The 12,922-nt window shown below is 35.9% G+C and overlaps 1 protein-coding gene across 2 annotated transcripts in view; it reads left to right on the top strand.

The window, feature by feature from the left end:
* LOC124136194 (lipoxygenase homology domain-containing protein 1-like) overlaps positions 1-12,922 on the top strand; it is a 111,854-nt gene that overhangs the window by 51,644 nt on the left and 47,288 nt on the right. The window contains exons 22-24 of one of the 2 annotated variants that reach the window (XM_048393917.1): positions 5,034-5,060; positions 7,936-8,319; positions 12,114-12,158. In XM_048393917.1, coding sequence (XP_048249874.1) covers positions 5,034-5,060; positions 7,936-8,319; positions 12,114-12,158 — 456 coding nt within the window. The remainder of the gene's footprint in view (positions 1-5,033; positions 5,061-7,935; positions 8,320-12,113; positions 12,159-12,922) is intronic. The other variant, XM_048393918.1, reaches the window with a different exon arrangement.

Below are 12,922 nucleotides of genomic sequence, written 5' to 3'. Positions count from 1 at the left end.
TGTAATAGTTGTATTGTTGATTAAGAAAATAATAAGAATGCTTTTTGTAAGAAGATTTTGCCAGCAATATTTAACACAACTGGGTCTTGTTTTTTTCTGTCTTTCCTTTGATGTTGTGTTATTGCTGTGATGTCAACTTATTAATGCATTATGTGTACAATTGATATGTTGTATTGTATGTATCTATGCTACGTCAGAGCAGAGGATAGACGAAGGTTGTAATAGATCTGAACAAGTTTCAAAATTCTGATTAGTATTTTACAATCAAAATGAAAAAGCATTTTCTGATAGTGAAATTATTATTGGATTTTTTTTGTCAGAGCTTTTTTCTGTTCAGTAGCATTTGTTATTTAATCATTTTTGTAGACATAAGAAGAGTTATTTTTTATCATTAGAAAATTATTTCTTACATAATATTTTTATTTATTTTTTTAATTACATTTAATAATATTTTCAACTTGCCAGTTTTAGTGAGATTCTAAACTGTTGCATTGTTTATGATGCATTATATATTCAAGGAAATAGCAGAAAAAATTTGGATTGGAACTCTCAATTCGCAATCAATGATTTATGTTAAGATACTTACAATTATAGAAATAGGTAGTGAAAAATAGTGTAAAATTTCAGTAACTGTTACAGTAACATGTTATCCTTTCGTAATGTGAACACAGTTATTTTAGTTGTTTAAGAGTCAGGGGTAGTCCTCTTTGCACTGCATGAATATTATATTTTGTAATCAGAACACCGTTATGTTAGCTGTTTAAGAGCAGGGGTAGAACTTTTTCACTGCATGAATATTTTGTAAAACAATTTTAATACTTTCACAGATTATATACAGTATATTCAGTATCTAACCTCCTATCTTCAATACAATGATCAATGCACGATAATGTTTTGCATGATTGTACTTGCATGTGCATGCTTTATCTGTTGTATATTGATATTTCAGTTTTGTTTTTCTGTTTCCAACATATACCAAGATTAACAGAAATTTATCTTTTATGTAATAAAGTTTAGAATTGTTCAAAAACATCTGTTTTGTGTTTTGTCCTGAGAAGTATGGCAGTCAAATGTACTGGTGTATTTTGTTACAGAAAAACAAAGCTGAAACTTCATAATGTTGCTTTTATTTCTATTTGATAATAATTTTTAATACAAGAATGTATCAAAATCCTCCAATACTATTGCATTTGAAAAATGATTGCCATTTTATAGATGTTTGAAATATACAGTAGCTGCTTGTGGATCTAGTTTCCTTTTGACAATATCACAATGCTGTGTAAAACATCAAGACCAAGATCAAGCATTTAGACCCTGTGTAAAATATAAAGACCTACATAATGCATTCAGACCCTAGATTAAGCATTAAGATATGGATCAAGCATTTAGACCCCTGGTAAAACATAAAGACCTAGATAAAACATTCAGACCTGCATAAAGCATTCAGACCCTATATGAAACATCAAGACCTAGATCAAGTATTCAGACCCTGTGTAAAATATAAAGACCTAGATAATGCATTCAGACCCTAGATTAAGCATTAAGATATGGATCAAGCATTTAGACCCCAGATAAAACATAAAGACCTAGATAAAACATTCAGACCCTAGATAAAACATTAAGACCTGCATCAAGCATTCATACCCTAGATAAAACATTTTTTTCCGAATCAAGCATTCAGACCCTTGATAAAACATTAAGACCCAAATCAAGCATTCAGACCCTAGATAAAACATTAAGACCCGAATCAAGCATTCAGACCCTAGATAAAACATTAAGACCCGAATCAAGCATTCAGACCCTAGATAAAACATTAAGACCCGAATCAAGCATTCAGACCCTAGATAAAACATTAAGACCCAAATCAAGCATTCAGACCCTAGATAATACATTAAGACCCAAATCAAGCATTCAGACCCAAGTTAAAACATTAAGACCCAAATCAAGCATTCAGACCCTAGATAAAACATTAAGACCCAAATCAAGCATTCAGACTCTGTGAAAAAACATAAAGACCTAGATAAAGTTTTTGGATGCTGTGTAAAACATCAACCAAGATCAAGCATTTGGACCCCAGATAAAACATAAAGACCTAGATAAAACATTCAGATCCTAGATAAAATATTACGACCCGAATCGAGCATTCAGACCCTGTGAAAAAACATAAAGACCTAGAAAAAGTTTTCGGACGCTGTGTAAAACATCAACCAAGATCAAGCATTTGGACCCCAGATAAGACATAAAGACCTAGATAAAACATTCAGACCCTAGATAAAACATTAAGACCTGCATCAAGCATTCAGACAATAGAGAAACTATGAAGACCTAGATCAGGCAGTTTGACCTGTATATAATATTAAGACCTCGATCATCAGGCATATAGACTCTAAATAACACATTAAGTGCTGGATCAAGACCCTGTGTAAAACATAAAGACCTACATCACACATTCAGACCCTAGATTAAGCATGAAGACCTGCATTAAGCAGTCAGTCCTTATGTAAAACATAGAGACCTTGATATGGAATTCAGACCCCGGATAAAACCTAAAGATCTCATATCAAGCATTCAAACCCTAGATAAAACATTTAGACAGGGATAAAGCATTAATCATTGAGATTCAGAATTGCTGATGAGGCATTAATCACTCACGCACTCAAGCATAAAAACTTAGATCAACCATACACACCCTGTATAAAACATTAAGACTTGCGTCAAACATTCAGATGCATGTGATGAGGTGCATGTGAAATTGCTGATGTGGTGTTAAGCAATAATCACTCACTCACTCAAGCATTCAAAACCTAGATAAAACATGGAGACCTGCATCAAGCTTTCAGACCCAACATAAATTAAGAAACCGGGATCACTTTGAAGAGCCCTGAAATTAAGCACAAAGATCTTATATCAAACATTCAAACCCTTGATAAAACATTTATACCTAGATCGAGCATTCAGACCCAAGATAAAACATTATTTCCTAGATCGAGCACTCAGACCCTGGATAAAACATTAATACCTAGATCAAGCATTCAGACCCTGGAATAACATTAATACCTAGATCAACTATCAGACCCTGGATAAAACATTATTACCTAGATCAAGCATTCAGACCCTAGATAAAACATTATTACCTAGATCGAGCATTCAGACCCTGGATAAAACATTATTACCTAGATCTAGCATTCAGACCCTGGATAAAACATCAATACCTAGATCAAGCATTCAGACCCTGGATAAAACATTAATACCTAGATCGAGCATTCAGACCCTGGATAAAACATTATTACCTAGATCGAGCATTCAGACCCTGGATAAAACATAAATATTAGATAAAACATTCAGATCCTGGATAAAACATTAATACCTAGATCGAGCATTCCGACCCTGGATGAAACATTATTACCTAGATTGAGCATTCAGACCCTAGATAAAACATTAATACCTAGATCGGGCATTCACATTAATACCTAGATCGAGCATTCAGACCCTGGATAAAACATTACCTAGATCGAGCATTCAGACCCTGGATAAAACATTAATACCTAGATCAAGCATTCAGACCCTGGATAAAACATTATTACCTAGATCGAGCACTCAGACCCTGGATAAAACATTATTACCTAGATCAAGCATTCAGACCCAAGATAAAACATTATTACCTAGATCTAGCATTCAGACCCTGGATAAAACATTAATGCCTAGATCAAGCATTCAGACCCTGGATAAAACATTATTACCTAGATCGAGCATTCAGACCCTGGATAAAACATTACCTAGATCAAGCATTCAGACCCAAGATAAAACATTATTATCTAGATCAAGCATTCAGACCCAAGATAAAACATTATTACCTAGATCTAGCATTCAGACCCTGGATAAAACATTAATGCCTAGATCGAGCATTCAGACCCTGGATAAAACATTATTACCTAGATCGAGCATTCAGACCCTGGATAAAACATTATTACCTAGATCGAGCATTCAGACCCTAGATAAAACATTATTACCTAGATCTAGCATTCAGACCCTGGATAAAACATTAAAACCTAGATCGAGCATTCAGACCCTGGATAAAACATTATTACCTAGATCAAGCATTCAGACCCTGGATAAAACATTAATACCTTGATTGAGCATTCAGACCCTGGATAAAACATTAACACCAAGATTGAGCATTCAGACCCTGGATAAAACATTATGGTTTGAATCACACCAAAATGCCTTATATCAAGCACAAACATTGTGATTATTTATCAAGTTTAAACAATAATCATTGAAAGGGCACAGGGACCCAAGCTCAGGAAGACTACAGACCAAGTATAATAAAAGGTTCCATTTTAACCTTAAAGACCTAAAACACTCACACAAACTTTCATTGAAGTAGGATTAAAACCTGCTGATAAAGTATGTAAAAATACCCTAGATCAAGCCTCAAGACCTACGATCAAATGTAGGCATCAAGCATGATGGAGACCAACAGTCAAGCATAAAGACCTAGATCAAGCATGAAGTTTTTTTAAATGCTTTTAATGAAGCATATTAACCAGCTTGAAGAGCCATGATCAAGCACTGAATTTGATATTGCAATTACAGTAAGATACTTACTTTAATCAAGCATGAAGACTAGAGATCAAGTATTATTAAACACTCCTGATCAAGCATTCATACCCAGAACAAGCCTATAGACTTCATTAAAGTATTTTGATATGACAAAACTTCATATCAAGCATAAAAATATTATTATGGACAGGCTCAGTGTTTATAAAGACTGTAGACAAAGTAAAATAAGGTAGCATAGATTAAACCTAAAGAACTAATTGCAGGTCAAGTATTATTAAAAAAATCCATATCAAGCTTAAAGACAAATAATCATGAAAATAATCCAGATCAAACATGAACATTATTTGAGTGACATGTCCAGCCTGAGAAAATATCAGGTGTTTTAGCCCAGTTGTACATTATCAGACTGAGGCAGTTGTGTTTGCTTGTAAAGGAGATTGATGCCATGTTTTCTGTTTCTGATTAACCAGAGCCAGCTCCCAGCAAAATCGTCACAGGTGAGTCTCTTGTGTCTGTGTGTGTCATTGTGGGCATTTGAGGGACACCCCCTCTGGATTGGCCAGTGTCTGGGTTGTAATTTCATGACAGCAATTTGAGATGGTTAAGATGTTGCCCTCAAATAATATATGTTTGGAATTCAAAAGGTCGAAGGACATAAGTCAGTGATTTCTCATAGAAAATGTGATTAAAATTTGTATTTGGTTTCTGAACATAAGTCTAAAATAAATAAACATTAATTTTTGTCCGATTTGATCCACATCAAATTTTTGTGTTTAAAGACCACTGTTGTTTAATGCCAGTGGGTAATAGCACAGATTTGTAGTAATTAATTATTCATTCAGAAATCAGTAACCGTTACATCATTTATGATTATGTGTTCATGATAAGGAACAATTTGAAATATATGTTAAAAAAAACGCCTCCAAAGTTATGTTGGCAAAAGAGGATGGAAATCTGAAAAATAGTTTGTTTTGGCCAGAATGTTATTCAACAATTACCGGTACATTGAATCTTTTAGTAACTAAGCAGCATTGTTTAAGCCGCAACTGTGATTGTGTTTGTGTCAATGCATTGAGGGACAGTTTAGGAACTATTCTAAGATGGTATCCTGATATTAGGCCTTTACTTGCACTGTCTTTGTGTGTCATACTTCAGCAAAATGATGACAGGCTCAACTAGAACATTGTTTGACACATTGTGACAAACACAATGACTCATGACATGTGTTATGTATCATCCTTAGACACATGACACTGTTGAAACGTATAATGGAGACATCACTGACACAATGAACTATTGTTCAACAATGATGACAGACACAATGTTCTATTGTTCAACACTGGATGTAAAACACAATGTACTATTGTTCAACACAAGATGACAGACACAATGTATAGACACATCAATCATGACAGGTGCTATGGATCATCCTCAGACACATGACACTGTTGAAAAGTATAATGGAGACAGACACCATGTACTGTTGTTAACACAGATGACTGACACAATGCACTATTGTTCAACAATGATGACAGACACAATGTTCTATTGTTCAACACTGATGACAGACACAATATACTGTTTCCACAGATGACAGACACAATGTTTTATTGTTCAACACTGATGACAGACACAATGTTCTATTGTTCAACACAAGATGACAGACACAATGCTCTACTGTTCAACACTGATGACAGACACAGTGTTCTATTGTTCAACACAAGATGACAGACAATGTATCTTTGTTCAACACTAATGACAGACACAATGTTTTATTGTTCAACACTGATGACAGACACAATGTTCTATTGTTCAACACAAGATGACTGACACAATGTTCTCCTGTTCAACACTGATGACAGACACAGTATACTATTGTTCAACACAAGATGACAGACAATGTATCTTTGTTCAACACTAATGACAGACACAATGTTCTATTGTTTAACACAAGATGACAGACACAATGTTCTATTGTTCAACACAGATCACTGACACAATATTCTATTGTTCAACACTGATGATAGACACAATATACCATTGTTCAACACTGTTGACAGACACCATGTATTATTGTTAACACTGGATGACAGACACAGATGACAGACACAATGTACTATTGTTCAACACTGCTGAGAGACATAATGTATTATTGTTCAACACAGGATGACAGACACAATGTACTATTGTTCAACACTGCTGAGAGACACAATGTATTATTGTTCAACACAGGATGACAGACACAATGTACTATTGTTCAACACTGCTGACAGACAATGTACCTTTGTTCAACACTAATAACAGACACAATGTTCTATTGTTCAACACTGCTGAGAGACATAATGTATTATTGTTCAACACAGGATGACAGACACAATGTACTATTGTTCAACACTGCTGAGAGACACAATGTATTATTGTTCAACACAGGATGACAGACACAATGTACTATTGTTCAACACTGCTGACAGACAATGTACTATTGTTCAACACTGATGACAGACACAATGTACTATTGTTCAACACAGTGTGATGACAAATTGCCAACTGGATAGATCAGACAGCCAAGACATTTTAACATTTGAATATTGAAATATAAGTTATTGTTACAGTATGTATTACCCTTCAGTGTATACTAATACAGTTGTGCTAACTCCATTCACGACCTGTATAGAGCTTTATCACCACATGTATGCTGTCTGTAAAATATCATGCCCAGTAGATTGCATAGTAATGTCCATATAACCTTTACTTGCTCTTCACATCTGTAAATACTTCATAAAAGCTTCAATCTTAAACAGACTATGGCTTTCATAGAAAATCAACAAATAACTTGAGACTTCTAGCACTTTAGATGCTGAGTGTTTACTAATACCTGGCACAGTGTAGACGTAAAGATGTCATACGCGTAGGAAATGAGAAATTATTCTCACTTCTTGTTTGTTTTTTACATTTTATCATTTAATCCAATAAAACATTTTGAAAATTTTATCATGAAATATAAAATATCATTTCGTAATGAAAAAATGAAATAAATAAAAGAGAAATAGAAATGGAATTAAAAATTATCATACAACAAAGTAAATATGAATGAAAAGAATTATTCTAGGCAGTGAAGGAACTTTTTTCTCTCAACTTTTGTGTGTGTCATTGTTTAATTCAACGTAGTTCAGCCAATGTATATTATAAAGTTATGTTGTCCATGTCTTTAAGAATATCTAAAGCTACCAACAACATTAACACCAAAAAACATGTAACAAACAAAGAAGAGTGTAGAATGATGCCATTTTACCATTCTACACAGGCACAATATTCAAGATGCTTAACTTCTGATCTTCACATTGAATATGATGTCATGTTTTGTTTCCATAGCAATGAGACGTGAGTCGTCTGAGTATGCCTCACAGGTTGTTGCTGCGGCCCTTGAGGCTGCGACTAGAAACTTGCAGTTCGGGGAAGTAAGGCCCGATAGTCGTCAGTCTGATAGTCGTCAGTCTGATTTTAATGATACTGAACCAAGCATTGTTTCCGAAAACGAGAACTTTGAGTTAGAGAAAATTGAAAATGACATAATTGACGATGATACTGATCATAGTGAAGTATCTGAACATGGCGGCGTGCAGTTAGAGCGGGTCGACCAGGATAGGGACGACGGCAATGACACTGACAACAGTGTCATGTCCGAAGCTGATAACGACGATGAGGCACCTGCTGGGCATGCTCAGAATGATTCCGACCCTGATGGCGAGGCGGAGGGTAAGATAGTGTGTGGGTGACATATTGTGTGATAGGGGGTCTGTGTGTGTCGGGCACAGAATCCTGGAGGCAGCATAAATTTAATATTTTCCGAAAAGAGCCATCCTACCAGTCCAAGAGTTAGAGACAGATGTTTTAAACAAAACTTTCTCTTATTTTTCCTTTTGCCATGAATCATTTGAGGTAGTTTCCTTAAGGAACTCTGCTTCTACGAATATTTAACTCTGATAAACAATGTATCATGTATTGATCCCAAGTGATCAGGTAATTATCAGGTCATTTTGAAACTAACTGAATACAAACTGATCTGACTAGCTCAGGTAAATAAAGTAATGAAAGTCACTTCTTACAAGATTGTCCATTTTGCATACGTTGCAAAATTACATTTTAAAAAGCTGTATATTGGTATACAATGCTGCGCATTTTGGGTCATTTAGTCATTTCAAAGTTCTTTAGGATAAAGTAACTTTTCAGTAACTAGTTATCTATCTGTATCATGGACATTTGGAATATGCATACTGGTATGTGAATGTCTAAATATGCTTTATCTGTTTTTGACTATAATCATTGTTTGACAAGAATATCCCTCAAATAAGAAAATTGAGTTAATGGTTATTTCTTGAAAAGATTCTAAATTTTAGTTATTGTTTGTACTAACTCCAGGCTTGTGTGTCCCAACTCACTGACCTACTGTTGGAGGGTTGTACTTCCTATACAATGTCGCACTTCACGTGACTACTGTCTCTACGTTCTGGGGTCGTCCTTGTCCTGTCTTAACTCGTCCAAACAACATGGGGATTCAATTATGTGTTAAATCTGTGCACTAATGAGTGTTTGGTTTGAGTGAATTAAGCTAATGGTTCTGGGAAAGTGAAATACTGTCACCATGGTTACTTACCTGGTTTTGGACATATGGAGGTTCCGAAATGACATCTTTATCATTAATTTGCCATACTTGCCTCAAATATCTGACACAGTTGTGACACTCTCAAAGAGTAGAGATATCATATCAGAGGTAGCACAATACATGGGTATTGATATAAGATATTTCCCTCAGCAGCTTTGACCAATGAACAGGAACTGTAGGGGATCTACTAAAACCCCACACAAATGACATCAGTGATCATGTTTAGAAAAGGCAACATAATCCAGAAATGGCTGATATATTGAAGAAGTCGAGTCAGTTCCTTCTGAGTGGCACGTGCAAGTCAAGTCCCCACCATACACTGACCAGACCCTCAAACTCCTCTTACCCCTCCTCTGAAATGATATATTGGCTACTTTCTGAATGATATACATCTATGGCTACCTTCTGAAGTGCATGACTTCTCTATCTTGTATATTGAAGTGTTTGTATGATGCAGCCTTACTTTGGCTAGATAGAGCTTGTACATCTTGCCTTAATTACTGCTGTGGCTGCCCTGAGCCACTTTACCAGTCAGGTTTGCATGCGAGGTACCCCTATGACTACTACTCAAAAGAAGATAAAGAATAAGATTAACTGTAGTATATAAAAAAATCAGGCGTTCTTTAACTTCTTTTGAGTAGTATATATATATATTTCGCTGAAGTCATCCATGGGGATTGTGGGTAAAAAAACTGGTCCCCACCAACTTATCCTTGTCATGATAGGTGAATAAATGGATCAAATGGCCAGGCTGGGTAACTTGGTTGGTTGTGTATAATTTTTATAACAGTTGTGTGTATTGATGCTCATGATGTCAATCACTGTCAGGTTCATTGTCTGGTCCAGATTCAGTTATTAACAAGTAGCTGTTATATTGCTGGAATATTGCTGAGTGTGGCGTTAAACTACAGACAAACTCTGCTGGCTGATATATTCCCTGGGGTAAACGACCTATTATTGCCCCTCCACCTCCCCTCAGTGCAAGGTTATTATAAGAATGAGATCCCATGTTGTCTACACATTGCATAATGTGCCACTGTATTTGTATTAATGTGCACTATGCATGTACAATGTAGCACACATTGCAATGTACAATGTAGCACACATCACAATGTACAATGTAGCACACACCACAATGTACAATGTAGCACACATCGCACAGATAAGGTATAACACACAAGTATAACACTGTATTGTGTGACAATTGTAGATAGCTGTACACACAGTATTAATGATTATTGCACAATGTTAATAATAACATGCACTTTACTCTACATATTAATTATAATGTAACTTAATATGGCATTAATGCCATTTTTCATAAATGTCTGTGATATTCCATTTTTACAGCAAAGTTTCATGTGGCTTCTAATGTCACGTCGCCTACCTACCCAGAATATGGAAACATTTGTCCACAGTTACATCAAACTCTTACCAAGATTTAACAGATCTTACTCCTAAACAAGACAGGAATTTTTCCCAAATCTTTCAAAGATTCACAATATTTTTTGTGTGTTCGAAAAATTCCCAATTGTGCTACTCACAAAAAGACTTTGTGGAAGAAGCTCTGGTGGAATCTTTTTCGATACTAAAATCTGAAACTTTCACTTCCCTTGTCTTGCATAATGGAATACTTAGGATCTGTTGACAATAAATTTATCTCACGGACATTCATTCATACACACCAAGAAAATAGTAGTGGAAAATGTAGTCGGATAAACATCGGTTCATTTCAGCTCAACGATACTTATGCGAAAAAAGCAAGTTACCAAAGTGTGTTCCCATTAATTTCTCACCAGAGTACATGAGTGGCTACTTGGAAAATAATTATCCACTCCAGATCCAATCAGGAGGTAGTATTTTAATGTAAACAGATAATCCATAATTCCGAGTTGAGAGTAGATTTTTTCTCTCTATTACCCACAGTATTTTTTTAGGAAATGTAGAAAAAGGTTGTTTTCCTGATTTCAAGTCGAGACATCTCAGTTACTCTATTGTTGGACTGATCTCATATAGACCGTCATGAGGTCATGAACAATGGATGTCGTCATCTTCATTTTTTTGCGACAATGCATTAATGTGACGTCACATTGCTCTGGGCCTCTTCACAAACAATGAAAACAATGCATCAATTGTTATAGTTATATTCTTACCTATATCATGGTGTACTATTTGATATATATCTTCTCTGGTCCTCTGGAATTACAAGAAACAATATTGATAGATATGCATTTTGTTCGTTTCTTTGGAAATATCCAAGAAATAACATAAATGGTAAAGGTTCAAATGTGTAATATTATCAGTGTCATTAACTCACCAAGGGTTGAATAACTAACTGCTTGGAATGTTGGTTTACTAACATGTGTATCAGTCCTGATGACCAGCACCATGTATACAGTGTGGCCAGGACATTTAGTTACACCTGCTTCTAGTTTTCTCATTCCTGAATTCCTTTTTAATACTTTTGTATAATATCTGATCTTTAGTATTTATTTTCCTGAAGCTTAATCCAGTTTCTACATCACGGCATGCAACAGTAGCGCTAGCCCAAGATCAGATTCTGTTGAACCATGTTTTTGTTCCTAATTGCTTCCAGAAACTGCCTGTAAAAGTAAGAAATGGACCAGTGTCTGACTAAAATGTAACAGTATAACCTGACAGCTTTAGCTGTTTGTTGGAACTCTCAGTGTGGCTGACATTTTGATGTCGCACATGGGTTAGCTTGCATTCCTTCTGATTTAGCTTCAACCCAGCTGTCTAATGTAGTTTGTCACCCTAGAAACTGATGTGAAGGTATTGTTGATCCTCCTACTGAAGAGAACCTGATGGTAGAGCTGTGTGTATTAATCCTGTGTAGAAATGATCTAATGACCTTGTTTCCCTACAGAGAAGAAAGTAGCTGTAACAAAACAGAAAGAAGAAAGTCATAAGCGTAAGTAATACCCAGACATATTTGGGACTTCCTGTTTGATATGATACTACTTTAGTCGGGGGCACGGGTGGCCCAGTCGTCTAAGGCGCCGCAAATCGCTGTGCAGAGTTGCGTCCCTTGGGCACGCCAGAAACCTATGATTGTGGGTTCAAATCCATGTTCACTCCGATTATGTTTCTAGGTTTGTCAGCACCATACCCGTGCTCGTGGGTTTCACTGAAGTGGTAAACGTCTGAGACCTGCATCACTTTGGGCTTTCCTCCCACATTAAGCTGACACGCCGTGATATAACTGGAATACCGTTAAACCCAACTCACTCACTCACTCACTACTACTTTAGTCATGTGTTTTCCAAAATCAGAGGGGGCAGGGGGGCCCAGTCGTCTGAGGCGCTGCAATTCGCTTATGATCGTTGGTTCTAATCCCAGTTCACCCTGATTATGTTTCTAGGTTGTCAGCACCATCCCCGTGCTCGTGGAATTTACCAATGTGGTAAATGTCTGAGACTACATCACTGAGGGCTTTCCTCCTAAAACAGACTGACATGCCATGTTATAACTGGAATACTGGTCAAAGTGGCGTTAAAAAGAGAATCTCACCCAAGTGTCTTTTGATATCAAATATATCAAGAGTGTTGATATATTTGATATCAAAAGACACGAGGGTGAGATTTCATTTATCATCCAACATCATTCTTCCAACTTTTTCAGTTTGTAGACAGTAATAAGCAGTGTCTTAAGTGTAAAAAGTAATGCTAACAGCTT

The sequence above is a fragment of the Haliotis rufescens genome, unplaced genomic scaffold (assembly GCF_023055435.1).
Source record: "Haliotis rufescens isolate VD_foot unplaced genomic scaffold, xgHalRufe1.0.p SCAF_121, whole genome shotgun sequence".
Taxonomy (NCBI): Eukaryota; Metazoa; Mollusca; class Gastropoda; order Lepetellida; family Haliotidae; genus Haliotis; species Haliotis rufescens.
Note: the sequence above shows the minus strand (reverse complement) of the source record. Positions and strands in the feature narration are given on the sequence as shown.